Below are 18,301 nucleotides of genomic sequence, written 5' to 3'. Positions count from 1 at the left end.
GTTATCTCACGGCATCATTTTGAACAGGAGGATACCTTGAAATGTCGACTGCCTATTCCCCTTCATAGATGCTGCCTGGCCTGCTGAGTTCCTCCAGCACTTGATCTGATTTCCAGCATGTACAGTTTCTTGTGTTTAGATAGACACGTGAGCACGCAGCAAATGGAGGAGTGTGGACGTTGTCTAGGCAGAAGGGATCAATTTAATGAGGCATTTAACTCCTTGTTTAATAGTTTGGCACAACACCATGAGCCAAAGTTCCTGCTCCTGCTCTATGTTCTATGAAAACTGCATAGAAATCCAATGAGAAATGTCATGTGAGGGTCTGTTTCACTTCCCACAAGCAGACAGCCTGTTCTTGCTTCAACTATGGGATTGTGAGAGAGCCGTGAGGCTGTCAGGGAACCTTCGAATTGCACAGAATGATAACGGGAGGTGTGCAGTTCTCGGGGAATACGACAAGTTTAATGCGTCCCTCATGTTCACTGCCTGTGCTGAGAGAGAGAGAGAGAGGGCATAATATGAGGTAAGTTTTGAGCCACATTGAGAAGCAGAGATAACGGACATTGACAGTTTTGATCCCTGTTGGTCTATGCTGCCTATCCATCACCCACATTATATCAGAGTGTAACTTAGTCCAGTGACAACAAATGGTTTCTCAAGAAGGCATTTCCTTAACTCTGCACGCCGGATGGCACAGGGTGTAAATGGGATCTCTGTCTCCGTACCCACTCATTTCACAGTGTGACCGTGGTGCACAGCCGCCTGGAGGAGGCGTGATCGACCATCATACGAACAAATAAGCCAAGGGCCCCGCCCAGTCTCCACCAGGCTGAAGACTGAAGCAGGAATTTGGGAGCTGAAGAGCTGAAGGAATTTGGGACTGGAAAATAGCCATTTTGGGCTTCAATTCCTGCCACTGTCTGTAAGGAGTTTCTACGTTCCCCCTGACCTACGTGGGTTTCCTCCAGGTGCTCCGGTTTCCTCCCACACTCCAGAGATGTACGGTTAGACCTAGTACGTTGCGGACATGCTAATTTGGCACTGGATGTATGGCAACCCTTGTGGCCTGCTCCAAAGCACGTTAGTTGTTAATGCAAACAACACATCTCACTGTATGTTTCAATGTTTTGATGTACACGTGGCAGATAAAGCCAATCTCTCAGCATCTTGATGAAGGATACAGCCCCTCGGTATCCTGACGAAGGATACAACCCCTTGGCATCCTGACTAAGGATATGTTTCTGTGCTGTAGTGTTCTATGGTTCTATACAACCCCTCGGTATCCTGATTTAGGAATATTATCATTGTGATTGGGTCACAATCCTGCATCTCCCCACCACTATTTGAGCACCTTAACTGTTCCTCAGAAAGGCAGCTCAAAACTACCCTACCCTTGTCAGGACATTAGGGACGGACAGCATTGCCCGCATCTTTGAATATAACAGGAGGAATATTGCTTTGCTCGGATGTGTGTCCACAGTTCACACAGCTCCATAATCTCCATCACTCTGTGTTTCCATTCCGTCTCTCTGTCTATTTGTGAATCTGTGATATGCTGCACTATTCAGCCAGTGTCTGAAGAGGATTGAAGGGCGTTAGATATCTGATTGCCCTCCTGTTTGTTCACAATATCATAAATTTCTGAATTCCCTGCAGTTATAACTTTTCCATGTCTGTGCAGGGCCATTAATGAGCCATAGACCTGTATGAATTTCTCCAAAAATGTGTGTTAGTAACATGTTGTAAGATAGGGATTGATAGTGCATGGAAACCACGCTAATGTCACAGTATGAAAGCAAAGACCCTGTGGAGTGGAGGAGTGCTGGTAAAGGGCATTTCCATTATCAGAGTGTGCAATACATGAAGTTCCTTCGTTGTACTAGGACAGTATCAGGTTTCCCGTCCAACCAGTCTACCTGGCCTAATTTTACTTGGTTCGGTACAGCGCTATGGACCCGATTGTCTGTTCCTGTGCTGTACTTTTCCGTGGTCTACGTTCTGTGATGTATTAGTGAGTTACTTCCCATCCCACCAAACCCGAGAGAGACAGATGCATCAGATAAGAACTGGGACCAGTGTAAGGAGTTAAAAAATCTTGAGCAATTTCTTCAGTCATAGAGTGATGGATAACTATGGCACAGAAACAGGCCCTTAGGCCCATCTAGTCCATGCTGAACTATTAATCTGCCTCGTCCCATCAACCTGCATCCTCATGAAGGTGGCAGAATTTGTCACCGAAACCTCGGCTAAAATCAATTCCTGTACCCGGCTGGAAGGCCGAGAACAGTTTATTTGTCATATACACCATTAAAGCACTAGATCTTTTTTCAATATTATTTGTTTACTTTCACCCTTAGCTACCAGTAATATCACATTGCAGTCACTGTCCAACCAGAACTGGGGACAAAGTACGTCAACATTCACTATTCAGCCCAGTGCAAATGAATCTCCCTGGAAATGTGGAGAATAAAAAATGCCCGTTACTAAACTCTACCAGTGTTACGATAGCACCATCGAGATTGGGATGGAAGATAAAATAGTTCAACAGCCTGTCAGTCACTGGCCAAACAGACAGGACCAAGATCAGGTACTCCCAAACTTCACTACGCCATCAACCCCTACCATTAACTGAGGGGTCCGTCGAAATTGTATAAGACATGAGTGAGGCCTAATTTAGACTATTGTATACAGTTTTGGTCACCTACCTGCAGGAAATATGTAAATAAGGTTGTAGGAATACAGAGAAATTTCACAAGGGTGTTGCCAGCTCTGGAGGACCTGAGTTATGGGAAAAGATTGAATAGGTTAGGACTTCATCCCTTGGAATGTAGAAGATTGAGAGAAGATTTGGTACAGGTACTGTATACAAAATTATGAGGTGTATAGTAGAGCAACTGCAAGCAGGCCTTTTCTACTGAGGTTGGGTGGGACTACAATCTGAGGTCATGGGTTAAGTGTGACTACAACCAGAGGTCATGGGTTAAAGGGTGAAAGGTGAAAAAGTTTAAGGGGAGAATGAGAGGAAATTCTTCACTCAGAGGGTCGAGAGAGGGTGGAACGTGCTGCCAGCACAGGTGCATGTGGGCTTGATTTCAACGTTAAAGAGAAGTTTGGATAAGTACATGGATGGGAGGGGTATGGAGAGCTATGGTCCGAGTGCAGGTCGATGGGTTTGGGCGGTTTAAATGGTTTGGCACAGACTAGATGGGCCAAAAGGCCTTCTCTGTGTTGTACTTGTCTATAACTCTATGATTCTATGACCCCAGGGGTTGGGAATCCCTGATTTAGAGTGTTATGTATAGAATAATTCTATCCCATTTTTTGGTCCACTGCGTTAATAGAAAAGGACTGATTTGCACTTGGCCACATCTTCCAGCCCACACAGGGGAAGACAGTTGCTTTTTCCCGTAATGAGCGTTAGTACCAGCAGACCTCACTGTGGAGCAGCTTTGGGGAAGAAGTTTAGCCCACGATTGTTTAAACCAGCGGATTGTTAGATGACACCTGATGAGTCACTATCAGGTTAATGCCCTTGCCTGATGAATGCCGATTAGTTTCTAACACCGGGATGAAATTGAGAGCCTGCTGTACTGGCTTCGTCTTCGTCTTCTCCTTCTTGGGTCCTTAGCTCCCAGTGGAGCATAGGCCTGTGATGACCTCTTGTCTTCATCAGCCGAAGTCCATGGCATGGTTGGAGTTCACGAATGTTTCTGCAATCCATTGTATCCACTGTACAGGGAATTGGCCTGTACAGCGTCACCAGAGCCCCGTTGTCCGGCCTTACTCGTTTCCACCTCTCACAACAGGGACGTAGGACGGTGAGAGTCTGCTGTACAGGCAACATGAACAAAAGTAATGTTGTAGGCAGAGTTACACAGAAACTGTGGTGTAAAGCTACTACAGGCGGACAAAGATGGCAAGCTACAAGTCGCCGCTCTGCACCATGGCTTTTCAGAGCTGAATGTAATTGTACAAGTGAGTGAGGCGACGGATAAATTGTAAATGATAGACCAGCAGATGCTGACCATCTGAAATAAAAGCAGGAAGTGCTGGAAACACTCGGCAGGTCAGGCAGCATCTGTGGAGAGAAAACAGTTACTGTTTCAGATTAGAGACAAAACAAGTTGTTATTAGAATGTGCTGGAAGGGGTGGGTGGAACAAATGAAATGGGCCTGATAGGTTGAAGTTGGTTGACCTTGTAGACTGCAGGACTCAAAATAAAATCTTCCATTTTTTGGTTAACTTTCTCTTTCTTTCTGTTTGCATGACCTGAGTTATAAGGAAAGGTACAATAGGCTAGGACTTTATTCCTTGGAGCGTAGATGATTGAGGGGAGATTTGATAGACGTATACAAAATCATGAGGGGTAAAGATAGGGCAGGCAGGCAGGCTTTTTCCACTGAGGTTGGGTGGGACTACAACAAGGGGTCATGGGTTAAGGGTGAAAGGTGAGAAGTTTAAGGGGACATGAATGGAAACTTCTTCACTCAGAGGGTCGTGAGAATGTGGACATGAGCTGCCAGCGCAGGTGCATGTAAGCTCGATTTCAGTGTTTAAGGGAAGTCTGGATAGGTACACGGATGGGAGGTGTATGGAGGGCTATGGTCCTGGTTCTGGCTGATGGAAATAGGCAGTTTAAAAGGTTTAGGCATGGATTAGATGGGCTGAAAGGCTTGCTTCTGTGCTGTAGATTTTATGACTGTATGAGAACTGGCTATATACTTTTTCTCTGTGTAATTTAGAAGCACCTTCAACCCGACTTGGACAATTTCCATCCCAGCGTTATCTGACCTCTCATTTGCTAACTCACCGTGGTCCTGAATGTTACCTTGTTTGACTGGACTGCGCTTTCTCTAGCTGCTGTACCACACTCTGCATTTTTACCATCTTGACCATAATGATTTGCCTGCAACGTACACATGACAATCACAAACCAATTCCAATTCCTGCTCAGCATGGCCCTGTGGTCTAGAGTACTACATTGGCCACATATTACATAGGAACAGAGGTTCAATCATACACAGTTCCCCAGGGGCCTACACACCATTCCCCAGGGTTTTACATACTATTCTCCAGGGTTTACACACCATTCCCCAGGGTGCCATACACAGTTCCCCAGGGTATCATACACAGTTCCCCAGGGGCCTACACACCATTCCCCAGGGTTTTACATACTATTCCCCAGGGTGTCATACACAGATCCCCAGGGTGTCATACACAGATCCCCAGGGTTTACACACCATTCCCTAAGGTGCCATACACAGTTCCCCAGGGTATCATACACAGTTCCCCAGGGTGTCACACCATTCCCCAGGGTGTCACATACACCATTCCCCAGGGTGTCATACACATTTCCCCAGGGTATCATACACAGTTCCCCAGGGTTTACACACCATTCCCCAGGGTATCATACACAGTTCCCCAGGAGTTTACACACCATTCCCCACGGTGTCATACACAGTTCCCCAGGAGTTTACACTCCATTCCCCAGAGTGTCATACACCATTCCCCAGGGTTTCACACACTATTCCCCAGGGTGTCATACACAGTTCCCCAGGGTTTACACACCATTCCCCAGGGTATCATACACAGTTCCCCAGGAGTTTACACACCATTCCCCACGGTGTCATACACAGTTCCCCAGGAGTTTACACACCATTCCCCAGGGTGTCATACACCATTCCCCAGGGTTTCACACACTATTCCCCAGGGTGTCATACACAGTTCCCCAGGGGTTTACACACCATTCCCCACGGTTTTACATACTATTCCCCAGGGTGTCGTACACAGATCCCCAGGGTTTACACACCATTCCCCAGGGTGCCATACACAGTTCCCCAGGGTTTACACATGATACACCATTCCCCAGGGTTTCACACACACCATTCCCCAGGGTATCATACACAGTTCCCCAGGGTTTTACACACCATTGCCATGGTACTCCCCAGCTTGTTGACAGACAGTGAGTAGGTGATGGTCCGTACAGAAGGCTGTAGTAGAAAGAGCTTGCAGTATCTTTTCAGAGGTGTACGGTTTCTGTGTGTAGGTGACTCAGTGTACCGAGCCAGTCCTGGTGCAAACTGGTGAGCGGTACAGGAGGCGACTTCTCACATCTACCAGGTTTCAAGTTTGACCCTGACCTCCTGTTGTATGAAGTTTACACATTCTCTCTTCAACCAAAGGAGACCCTTCAGGCTATTCTGGTTTTCACTCACATCCCAGAGATGTGCGGCTTGACCTATCGAGCACGTTTACTGTGTAGTATAGAGAAACCCAGTAACACAGTGAATGGTGACACAACATTATAGCAAAGTAATAGAGCACAATAACAGGAGATGAGGAGAGTGATGAATCTGTGGAATCTGTTGCCACAGGCAGCTCTGGAGATCAGTTCTTTATGTATATTTAAGGCAGAGGTTGATAGATTTTTGATTAGTCGGGGCATGAAGGGATACGGGGAGAAGACAGGATATTGGGGCTGATAGAAAAGTGGATCAGCCATGATAAAATGGCAGAGCAGACTCGATGGGCCAAATGGCCTAATTCTGCTCCTGTAGGATCTTATGGTCTTATAAGTAAATCAGTGGTAGAGAGTTGTTCGTCATTCGGGCGATTTTGAAATATCGGTGTAAATTAAAGCTTTTCTCAATAAAGAGCATCAGGAACTATTCACAGCAACGGGCTGATGACAATGCCACTTCTCTCAGGGAAACAGTCCTTTCCAGAGGCAGAGGGAAGAAAACTTGACTTGGGAACAACAGTGCAAACGGCCAGTCGAAGCTCTCAGTCATAAACAGTGAATGGAGGATAGCTACATGGTGATTTTGTGCTTCAGTCCAGACTCAGGCACGTAAAGCAACTCAGTAAGAGGCCTGAGGACAATGCAGTTACCCAATTGTCTTGCACTGTCAGTCTGCACAGCCTTTATTTCAAATCAGTACCGAATTAGTTCTCCTGATCACCTAAATACCAACAGATAGAGAACGCCCTACAGAGAGAAGGAGGGAAAATTGAATGGGGAAAGAAAAAACAGGTACCCACCCAACACAGTTTTATAAAAGAGCATTTTTTATAAATACCTTTTTGAATGGGTGTGCATATTTGGTGAAACAGTTTGATTGCACGTTGCTTGCAGTAGAGTGTCAATGAGACTGGGTTTGCTGGCATGTCTGCATGCTCTCGGTTGGTTATTCAAGCCATTGGATGTCTATTTTCAGCTTCTTACACTGAAATCTTATTGGATGGTCATCAAGTGAAACTTCTTGGAAAACATTCCTTAATATAAAAAATGTATTCAACCAGCTAATGGTAACTGTTGTACCATAAGTGATTAAGTGGTCTTGGGGCACAGCCTGTAAGCAGGAAGGTGCTGGCTTTACCTCGTGGGGATTATTTGAAACAACCAAACTCCTTGTACATTTTTCCTCCTTCAAGGTTGAAGAACTTTGAGGCTGGAGGAGCCTACAAGAAGGTGTGGGGGAATAACCAGGACGGTGTGGTGGCCAGCCAGCCAGCTCGAGTGATGGACGACCGGGAGCAGATGGCCATGAGTGGTGGATACATCCGTAGGTAAGATGCTTTTTGTCTTGGGAAGTTCTGACGTCCCTACTTGCCATTGGATTGAGGATTCACAAGGAAAGCAGAAATTGTACACAATCTTTACAAGAAATATTACAATTAAAATGTTGTGTGAGGCAGTCACATGTTGCTACAGGAGATGGTGATTAGAGATGCAAAGGTTCATTCAGGAACAGAAAACCATCAAATATAGGAGCAGAAATTGGCCATTTGGCCCATCGAGTCGGCTCTACCATTTCGTCATGGCTGATCCAATCTTCCTCTCAGCCCCAATCTCCTGCCTCCTCCCCATATCCTTACATACCCTGACTAATCAAGAATCTATCAACCTCCGCCTTAAGTATACACAATGACTTGGCCTCCACAGGAATTCCACAGATGCACCAGTCTCTGGCTAAAGAACTTCTTCATCTCGTTCTAAATGGGTGTCCCTCTATTCTGAAGCCGTGCCCTCTGGTCACAGACTACCCCACCATGGGAAACACCCTCTCCACATCCTCTTCACCATTCAATAGGCTTCAATGAGATCCGCCCTCACTCTTCTGAATTCCAGTGAGTACAGGCCCAAAGTCATCAAACACTCCTCATGTGAAAGACCTTTTAATCCCAGAATGGCTGAAGGGAAGTCACTGTTCCTGAGCCTGGTGGTGTGGGACTTCAGGCTTCTGTAGCTCCTGCCCGATGGGAGCTGCGAGAAGATGGCGCGGCCCGGGCTGTGGGCATCTTGTTGCCTTCCTGAGGCAGCACCTCCTGTAGATACTACCAACGGTGGGGAGGGTTGTGCCCGTGGTGTGTACACATATGCCTACCACTCCCTGCACCTTCTTATGCTTTGTGCCAATTTGTCTTGGTCGTGATTCAGGTCAGGAATGTGCGTTCAGTCAGTGAGCTTTTCGACATTACCTTGCTAACTATTACCCAGCCATCACACTTTAAAATGCTGTTTGTAATACTCTTTACATTGTATTCCATATCCCTACTTAAACCTCTAACTTTATTTTTATATAACTCTTTATAATTGTAGAAGTTCTGTTACATGTTCCACCTTGACCAACAGACCCTAAAATTACACTCAGTGGCCACTTTGTTAGGTACACCTGGTCATTAATGCAAATATCCAATCAGCCAATCATGTGGCAGCAATTCAATGTATAAAAGCATGCGGACATGGACAAGAGGTTCGGCTGTGGCTCAAAACAGAGATGAGGAGGAATTTCTTTAGCCAGAGGGTGGTGAATCTGTGGAATTCGTCACCACAGGCAGTGATGGAGGCCAAGTCATTGGGTATATTTAAAGTGGAGGATGATAGGTTCTTGATTATTAAGGGCATCAAAGGTTATGGGATCAAGGTAGGAGAATGGGGTTAAGAGGGATAATAAATCAGCCATGTTGGAATTATGAAGCAGACTTGATGGGCCAAATGGCCTAATTTTGCTCCTATATCTTACGGTCTTTGCTAGCCAGAGTTTAATAATACACTCCCATTTCTTAGCATGCCGTACACTACAGACTGCAGTGATGCACTGGATTAAATAGCGATCTCTCCACTTCCTCTGTATGCCATTACTCTACGATTATCAAATATCACTGCAACTGGGAAAGTTTCCTACTTCATCTCAGCCCCTCAGAACTTTGTGTTCCTCAGGTCTCCATCAGCCTCTTATAGAATCATGGAGTCGTAGAATACTGTAGCACAGAAACAAACCCTTCAGCCCATCTAGTTGGTGCCAGTCCATTATTCTGCCTAGTCCCATCGACCAGCACCTGGACTATAGCTGTCTATACAACTGCCAATGTACTTTTCCAGACTTCTCTTAAACGTTGAAATCAGGCCCGCATCTATCACTTCTGCTGGAAGCTCTTTCCACACTCTCATGACCCTCAGAGTGAAGACGTCACTGGCATGGTTAGAGCATCGGCTGATTGGTAGGAGGCAGCGAGCGGGAATAAAAGTTTCCTTTTCTGGTTGGCTGCCAGTGACCAGTGGTGTTCCACAGGGGTCAGTGTTGGGACCACTTCTTTTAATGCTGTGTATAAATCATTTAGATGATGAATAGGTGATGGCCAAGTTTACAGATGATACGAAGATTGATGATACGAAGTTTACAGATGATACGAAGATTGGTAGGTAGTGTTGAGGAAACAGGTAGGCTGCTGAAGGATTTAGGCAGATTAGGAGACTGGGCAAGAAAATGGCAAATGAAACACAATGTTGGAAAATGCACAATGTTAGTCTATACTTGCTGGAATTCAGAAGGACGAGGGGATCTCATTGAAACCTTTCAAATTTGAAAGCCCTAGACAGAGTAGATTTGGAAAGGATGTTTCCCATGGTGGGAGAGTCTAGGACAAGAGGGCACAGCCTCAGAATAGAGGGGCATCCATTTAAAACAGCCCAAATTTGTTCAATCTCTCATTAAATCACGTGTCCACTAATTCAGGCAGCATCCGGTAAACCTCTTCTGCGCTCTCTCCAAAACCTTGGCATCCTTCCTATAATCAAGCAACCAGAACTGTATGCTATACTCCAAATGCAGCCTAGCTGGAGTTTTATAAATCTGTAATGTAACTTCCTGACTTTTGAACTCTTTCTCTGCCTAATAAAAGCAACCATTCCATTTGCCTTCTCAACAGGCCTATCAACTTGTGTTGACTCTTTCAGGGAGTGATGAATTTGGACTCCAAGATCAGTCTGCTCATCAATACTGTTTCGGGTCTTGCCTTAACCGTGCACTCTTTACATTTGTCCCTGAAAGCAACACCTCACATTTGGCTTAACTCATCTCTTGGCTTGATTTTAGAGTCACAGATGACGCTCGGGAAAACGAGATGGAGGAGAACCTGGATCAGGTGGGCAGCATCATAGGCAACCTACGACACATGGCACTTGACATGAGCAATGAGATTGGCTCCCAGAACGCCCAGATTGACAGGATTGTGGTCAAGGTAAGAGATCGGTTGGATTCTTGAAAGTTCTGGCTGAAGGACAAAGTGAAAAACATTGCTGTTTGGCAAGGAGTAAGAGAGAACACAGGTCAAAGATCTAATAATGTCATAGATACATGCAGCCTGGAAGCAGGCCCTTCAGCCCATCACATTCATGCTGCCCATTGGAGATTGGTTTACTATCAATTATACCAAAAGTACAGTAGGAAAATTAGATTTACTTGCAATCTGTACAGATTATTTCATAACATCAGTATATCGAGGTAGTACAAGGGAAAAGCAGAAATGGAGTGCAGAATAAAAGTATCACAATTACCGTAACACCCAGTGACCCAAGTTCAATTCTTACATTAGTAGAACTTTGAATGCTCTGTCCATGACTCTGTGCATTTTTTTCTGGGTACTGCAGTTTCCTTCCACACTCCAAAGGCGGATAATTGATCACGTTGTTGTAATTAGGCAGCGTGCATTCACAAAATAGACAGATAGATGGATAGATAGATAGATAGAGAGAGATTGATAGATAGAAAGACAGACAATATATAGACAGACAGATAATATATAGATAGGAGTCAGGGTGGGGGTGGGGGGTGGTGGACAGATGACTGGTAGGAATGTTGACAATTCCTCTCCCCCGCAGACCTGCTGGGTTCCTCCAGCACATTGTTTATTGCTCCAGATTCCAGCATCTGCAGTCTCCTGTATCTTCTCCTTTACAATGCTCTCCGGATAAATGTATTGATTTATTGATGACAATCGTACTTATAGTTTGAATTTCATCTTTTGGAAACATCTTCACCCCAGCTGAGAAACGAACCTTTCCAGCCTGCACGTCCACGTTCACCTTTAATTACCCACCCTCCCCGTTCCCGCTCCCCGACGTCGCCCGCCTGGTTCCCTGATGTTGTCCGCCCGCTCCATTCCCAGTCACCGACGTTTGATCTACAGTTTCCTGCACCTTCATTAATCTCCCATTTGCTCACATCTCAACCCTTTGAGGATAAAATGCTGCCCAGTCTACTTAACACAGCCATTCATTTCAAGAGGGCTAGAATATACAAACAACAAGGATGTAATTCTCATTGCTGTCATCAGGATGAAGTTATAGAAGCCTCACACTAGCAGGTTCAGGAAAGTTATTACCCCTCAACTATCTGGCTCCTGAACCTGAGAGGAAAATTTCACTCACCCCACCAATGAACTGCTCCCATAATCTCTGCACTCACCTTTCAATGACCCTTCATCTCATGTTCTTTAGTGCTTATTTCTTATGATTTATTTCTTGTTGTAGTTGCACAGTTTGCTGTCTTCTGCACTCTGGTTGAACGCCCGGGTTGGGTCTTTCGTTGATTGTTATGGTTATTATCCTATCATCTCCTATACGGTGATATATATGTACTTGTCACACTGGGGGTGTTGGGAGCGGAACCAAATGCAAGACACAGATACTGAAGTACAAGGAACAGGACTTGACTAGAGTAGGGATGTGACAGGATACAGACAAGGAGCAGGGACAAGAACGTAGACTTGTGCTAGGACATGGACAAGAAACAGGGAAACCGGACAAGGAACTATGATCTAGGAGCCTGGGCTTGGGCTTCGAGCCAGAGACTGGACAAAGACCCAGAACCTGGGTCTTGCCTTGGGCTCGGGCCCCAGAACCAGGCAAAGACATGACATGACTACAGGACTGGAGGCTGGGGTCTTGAGGCTTGAGCTTGGAGACGGCCTGGGGTCTTGAGGCTTGAACTTGGAGACGGGCTGGGGTCTTGAGGCTTGAGCTTGGAGACAGGCTAGCATAGAGCCGGGACTTATCCTTCAAAAATCCAGGGCTCACCTTTAACACTTCACTAACACAAGACTGGACAGTACATAGACATAGAGCCAGGATTTATACTTGGACAAATTGGGACTCAACTTTATCTCCACACCAAGGTGGGACAGGACCATCCATCAGGTAACAGCAGAACGGCCAGATTTACCCAACGGAGGCAAAGACAAGACAGGTTCCCATGCAAGGCAACAGCAGAATGACCTGACTTACCCCACGGAGGCAAGGACAAGAAGGGACAAACACCGAAGAATGACAGAATCAGCTGGATCCCTACCTAGCTCAGAGTGGCTGACGGCCACTCAGCTGGCCCAGGAAACGGCCGAATCCATACCGCAAAGACCGCTCCGACTACTGACTGCAAGGCTCCATGAGGCGATGGTACACCAATGCGGCCTAAAGATAGCAAGTGGCTGCTCTACCAGCAGGTTGCTCCCCGGGGATCTTGACAAGACAAACCAGCAGCTCACACTTGACCCCAAGGCCACTTAAATTCCAAGCCCCAAGATGGGAATCAGGTGTCTATGATTAACTCAACCAAACGTGGGACAGCTGGAAGACCCAGAGTCCTGAGTCCACGGACCGGACCATGACAGTACTTCTGTAATACATCTGTCCACACCTTGTACTGCCTCAGTAAAGCAGCCAGCAATAATCAAGGACCCCAAACACCCAAACATTCTCTCTTCTCCTCCTGCCCCCTCTCCATTGGGTAGAAGGTACAGAACCCCTGAAGGATAACTTCTATCCCACTGTTCTAAGATGACTGAGTGACCCCCTTGTAGGATCAAGTGGTCCCCGGACCTCACAGTCTACCTCGTCATAGCATTGCACTGTCACAACAATCAATTAATTTACCATCACATGCTCACATAAACACGCACACACAGACACATTCACACACATACATATAGACACACACACTCATAACTATTTACAGACGCACACACATATCCGCACTTGCACACGTGCATTTGTTTTCACGTTTGCACAAATTCTACCACTAGCCACTCCACTCATGCAGAATGCAAACTATACTTTGCTCTGTCTCTCCCGCAGGGCGATATGAACAAAGCACGCATCGACGAGGCCAACAAGCACGCCACCAAGATGCTGTGAAGTGCTTCAAAGGAGAACCCTCTCTTCTGCCAGAGATACCCACCCCATCACCATCGCAGCATCTACATGGCCGAGGAGGGGCAAGTCCCTGTGCAGTGATAGGTTCAACATCTCTGTACATTTGGTTTGATTTCACAATTTTCTCTGTGTAGCAAAATGTTCCAGTGTGTAAGGTGTATATTTTTGTGTCAATCTGTGTAACTGCTTGCCCAGAGTGAACCAAGTGTAAAATTTAGTTTTTAATCTCCGTGCTGATTGGTTCTTTTTATGAATGAATTAACCTGTAACCTCGCGATAACGTGAGCATGAGTCAAGCTCGATGTGCGCAGCTGAATTCCGATTAACGTTACAGCAAATCCTCTTTTCCCTCGTTTAAAATGTCATCCCAGCACAGTAAGGGAAAGCCCTCAGATCGGGCTGCTACAGAAATCCCGGCGTCTGAAGGTTTGACAAAAGAGCACAGTTTGTAATGGGGGCAGCTCAGTTCACCGTGCGGCTTGCCAGAGCTGGGAGCCGGCGTCTGCACTCCTCTCGGTATTCCTGCCTGTCAGTCGCTGCGACTTCGCTGGTTATAATTTCTCCGATGTTTATGGCCCACCATCAGTCACTTGTTCATCCTGCGAGGCCAAACTCAGGATTCCCGTTCAGTGTGAGATGGGAATCGGAGCTGGGATCAGATGGGTGTTGATCAGAACTTGTTCACTTTAAAGGGACGCACTGTGGGATTGAAATGAGAAAGTGCCCGTGTCGGTTTGGAATACTGATGCCACTGGCAACTCAAAAAGGAAACAAAAACCCGCTCTCAGTTCAGAAACAACGTTAGTTCGATACATTATCCTATTTCCCCTCCTCCCCTTCCATTTATCAGAGGTTAAGTATTTTGGATCACCAGAAAGTTACAAGAATTTAAAAAGCGCAACTGGTCATAGACCAGTTAAATGAACAGCACTGGGTTAACGTAATTTCTTACTAAACTCCACACCTGCCAGTTTCAAATTGCAAATAAAGCAGTCAATTTGAATCATTTCGGAGGAAGTTGGATGCTCCTTTTATTTTTCAGCTCCCAAACAAAACCGTTTATATATTATATTTCAATAACTGAGGCTTTACTGTCCTGTGATCCTGTTGTTAAATCTGGTTAAAACCATGTTGTGCATGAAGAAATTTATTTTCGTCCATTGTTCCTACACTGGCCCTTGAAAACAGTCACCATCTGATTATCCCTGTAGCCATACACTTATCCCATTCCGTCCGAAAGCAATCACAACCAAATTTGCTTTTACTATGTCTCCAGGCAGAACATTCTAGCTCAACGAAATGCTGGAGGAACTCAGCAGGTCAGGCAGCATCAGGACCGAAACATTGACTGTTTGCTCTTTTCCATAGCTGCTGCCTGACCTGCTGAGATCCTCCAACATTTGTGTGTGCTAATCAGGATTTCCAGCATCTGCAGAATTTCTTATTCTAGCTCATAGTAATTCTCAGGATAAAATCAAACATTCTCCTCATCTAGCCCACTGCGTTCTTCTCTCCTGGATCTTAAATCATGCATTCCTCCCGTTAGTGGAAACAATCTCTCTCTCTCTCTCTCTCTCTCTCTCTCTCTCTCTCTCTCTCTCTCTCTCTCTCTCTCTCTCTCTTTCTATCTCTCTCTCCCTCTCTCCCCTTTGAAAGATGCTGCTCCCTATCTCCACTCAGAGATGCTGAGTGCCAAATAGGGAGTGAATGAGCGAATGACAAGGAATCACAGTAAACGTGAACTGATTGATGGCGGCACGAGGGAGACTCAATGTTGGCGTCTGGAGCAGCAGACAATCTGCAGGTGGAATTCAGTGGGCCTAGCAGTGTTGTTGGGGGGGGAGGTGGAGGGATTGTCAGCTGTTTGGGTCAAGCATCAATTCCTTTCCTCCCTCAGATGTTGCTCAGCTGCTGAATTTCTCCAACAATTTGTTTGTGGCAACCGGTTGATGGGATAGAACATAGAACATTATAGCACAGTGCAGGCCTTTAGCCTAAGATGTTGTGCAGACCTTTTAAACTACTCGAAGATAAATCAGACCCTTCCCTCACACATATCCTTCCACTTTTCTATCATCCATGTGAGTCCCTTAAATGCCCTTAACGTACCGTACCTGCCTCTACCACCACCCCCCCCATTTTAACTTTGTGTTAATCTAATTCACAAACTCTTGCCTTTTCCTTATCAATCTTCTCTTTGTTCGATTCCATCAGTGTTTATGAATGGCCTCGCTGGTTGTAATCGGTTCATAAAGCCAATGAAAGATGAAATAAAGCAGCGGATAACCTGTGTTTTGGGCCGCTCCCCCCCCCACCCCGCTCCCAGACGGGGCAGTAGAGGGAGAAATGGTGGTAGTAGAAGTGGTTCAATAATTGATTTTAAGTTTTGTTAATCAAAGTGTTGTCCAAGGAGATACAACCAAGATGGCTTCCAGTTCTTCCAATGTCCATTTAAAGGCCATAAAAACATTTTGGGGGCTCTAAAATAAAATGAATGACTGACTGAGGAGAACATTATTTTACACAGAGCAGAGAGAATATTGGGCATGACGAAGTATCAAAAAGGAAAGCCATGAAACTAAGGAGATAATATATGAAGGACAAGAGGTGGGACATTGATACTGGCTGGCCAGAATCAATCCTAAACGTTCTATTTCTATATTGCAAACTGCAAGGACGATACAGCCCCTTGTAGAAATCTTTCCAATCAGTTTGTTTGAAAATGTGTTTATTTAACCTCAGATGCAATTAAAATCCTTACCATGGCAAAAGGCCGTAAAATGCTTGGAGACTGAGAAGCCAAGATCAATGTTGGCTGTTGGCTTCTTCATGGAGTAGCGATTCGCTTTCTTTAGAGTGGTCTTTTTATGCAGTGACGGAGGAAATGCTGTCTCTTTAAGTGCTTAATGAGTTGTGGGCTCACTCTTACTGCGACCCGATAGCTTCTGCAGTGACGGAATCTTCCCTGCGAACTCATTGGGCTCTGAGCCCCGAACCCCAGCCCACTCACACAGCTCGCTGGCCTGGCCCGGCCCAACGTCTGCATGCGACGGGTGTGAAAGTGTAAAAGGCTTTCCTTGTTCTGCACCACCTCACCCACCCACCATCTACCCAGAGTATTGCTGCCAGTCACGTGGTGGTGAGCAGGCTGCTTGTTCCTGCTCCCCCCACACCCCCCCAGCTCCTCTTCCACCAACCAAGACCGTGTGTTTGTAGATGGTGCATGTCAGTGTCTGTGTCCATCACACCCCTCTGCTGCACGCAAGCCCAGAGCCACACCACCCCTGTCTTCACTCAGCCGTGACCTGTAACGATACCCTTGAAACTAAACTTAGAGGGAGTTTGCTCTTCAAGTTCTACCTTATAAAAATGACTCTTTCTCCTTTGTATTTGATAGTTGGTTATCCTCTCCTCACTTTTATTTTTGCTCTCTAGCTCAGTCTCTCCTGCTTAGTCGTGCTATGGACCCTGAGGTTAACAGTACGACTTGTGGTCTCCAATTATAATGCTGTTCGGTAGACAGGGGATTAAATTCTCAGTTGGGAATTGACATCCACACCAACATTCCAAGATGCACTTTCTGAATTAAAATTGCCACCTCCGGGAGCCAATAGGGGAATACACCCTGATTCATTCATCTCGTTCCTGACCGCACCAGAAATGTAGAGGCAAATACTGGTTCCTGTTTGAAGCAGTTAAAATCTCTCGCAGCCAGTCAGTTCCAAGGCACCCCATAACACCATGCACTTATGTTGAAACACAAAAATATTTTTAAAAAAACACCTAATACATTGCCGTATATTTAAAAGTTAAATTATTACTTTTACAGATATGTCCTTTTATTTGTGTGTGTGTGTGTGTGTGTGTGTGTGTATGTGTGTATATATATATATATATATATATATATATATATACACACAGATGTCTCCTGATGATACTTGCCAACAAATAATTATTTAAGCATGAGAATGACTTTAACGAATTGCAAGCTCTGGTTCAGCGTACAGGTGAGCTGGAATTTATTAGTTAGTAGAGTTGATTAGCCAAATGGCCTAACTCTATGTCGTAATGGTCTTAAAACTCAGTAGGAAAAGCCCACGAGTGGATAGCAAGGCACCAGAAACTTTGGAGAGTTCTGCTCGCCTGCGGGCACCTCACACATGTCTGCTCCATGTTCGATTTGCTGAAGTGTCGCTCACAGAACTCAGCATTGAGACACACATACACATGACATTATGAGGTGGTTAGGATGGAGTGAGAAGATGCATATCCACTGATATGTGAGACATTTAGATGTTCAGGTGTGTGTCAGGTCACCCTCTTACCATTTACAGAGCTCAGGCATGTGTTGTCCAGTCCAGCAGCGAAGTCCCAGCAGATATGTTAAGGTATGCGGGCTTTGCAGATCTGCTTGGAGAATTTTTAACCCACAACAGTGTAGTGGTTAGCACGACGCTGTTCCAGCTCCGGGCATTCCAGAGTTTGGAGCTTAATTCCGGCACCCTCTTTAAGGAGTTCGTAAGTTCTCCCCGTGAATTGTATGGGTTTCTCCTGGGTGCTCTGCTTTCCTCCCACAGTCCAAAGAGGTATCAGTGAGTAGGTGAATTGGTCATTGTAAATTGTCCTTTCATTAGGCTAGCTTTAAATTGGGGGGTTGCTGGGCTGGAAGAGCCTGTTCCGTGCTGTATCTCTAAATAAAAACGTATCTGTCCCACAAACTACTGCTATTGCCGAAGAAATCAGAGACAAACAGTTTTATTTAAGCCTTTTTGAGAATTTCAGATGAAAACTCTCTCGCCATTTCT

At 45.6% G+C, this 18,301-nt stretch overlaps 1 protein-coding gene across 2 annotated transcripts in view; it reads left to right on the top strand.

The window, feature by feature from the left end:
- The window catches only part of LOC134352598 (synaptosomal-associated protein 25), a 219,318-nt gene extending 201,329 nt beyond the window's left edge, over positions 1-17,989 (top strand). For both annotated transcript variants that reach the window (XM_063059876.1, XM_063059874.1), the window contains exons 6-8: positions 7,439-7,573; positions 10,384-10,528; positions 13,419-17,989. In XM_063059876.1, the coding sequence (XP_062915946.1) occupies positions 7,439-7,573; positions 10,384-10,528; positions 13,419-13,478 (340 nt within the window). In that variant the 3' untranslated portion in view covers positions 13,479-17,989. The remainder of the gene's footprint in view (positions 1-7,438; positions 7,574-10,383; positions 10,529-13,418) is intronic.
- Positions 17,990-18,301: the final 312 nt, after the last annotated feature.

This window comes from Mobula hypostoma, chromosome 10 (genome assembly GCF_963921235.1).
Source record: "Mobula hypostoma chromosome 10, sMobHyp1.1, whole genome shotgun sequence".
NCBI lineage: Eukaryota > Metazoa > Chordata > Chondrichthyes > Myliobatiformes > Myliobatidae > Mobula > Mobula hypostoma.
The sequence above is the reverse complement of the archived record's forward strand: the minus strand, read 5'-3'. Positions and strand labels throughout refer to the sequence as shown.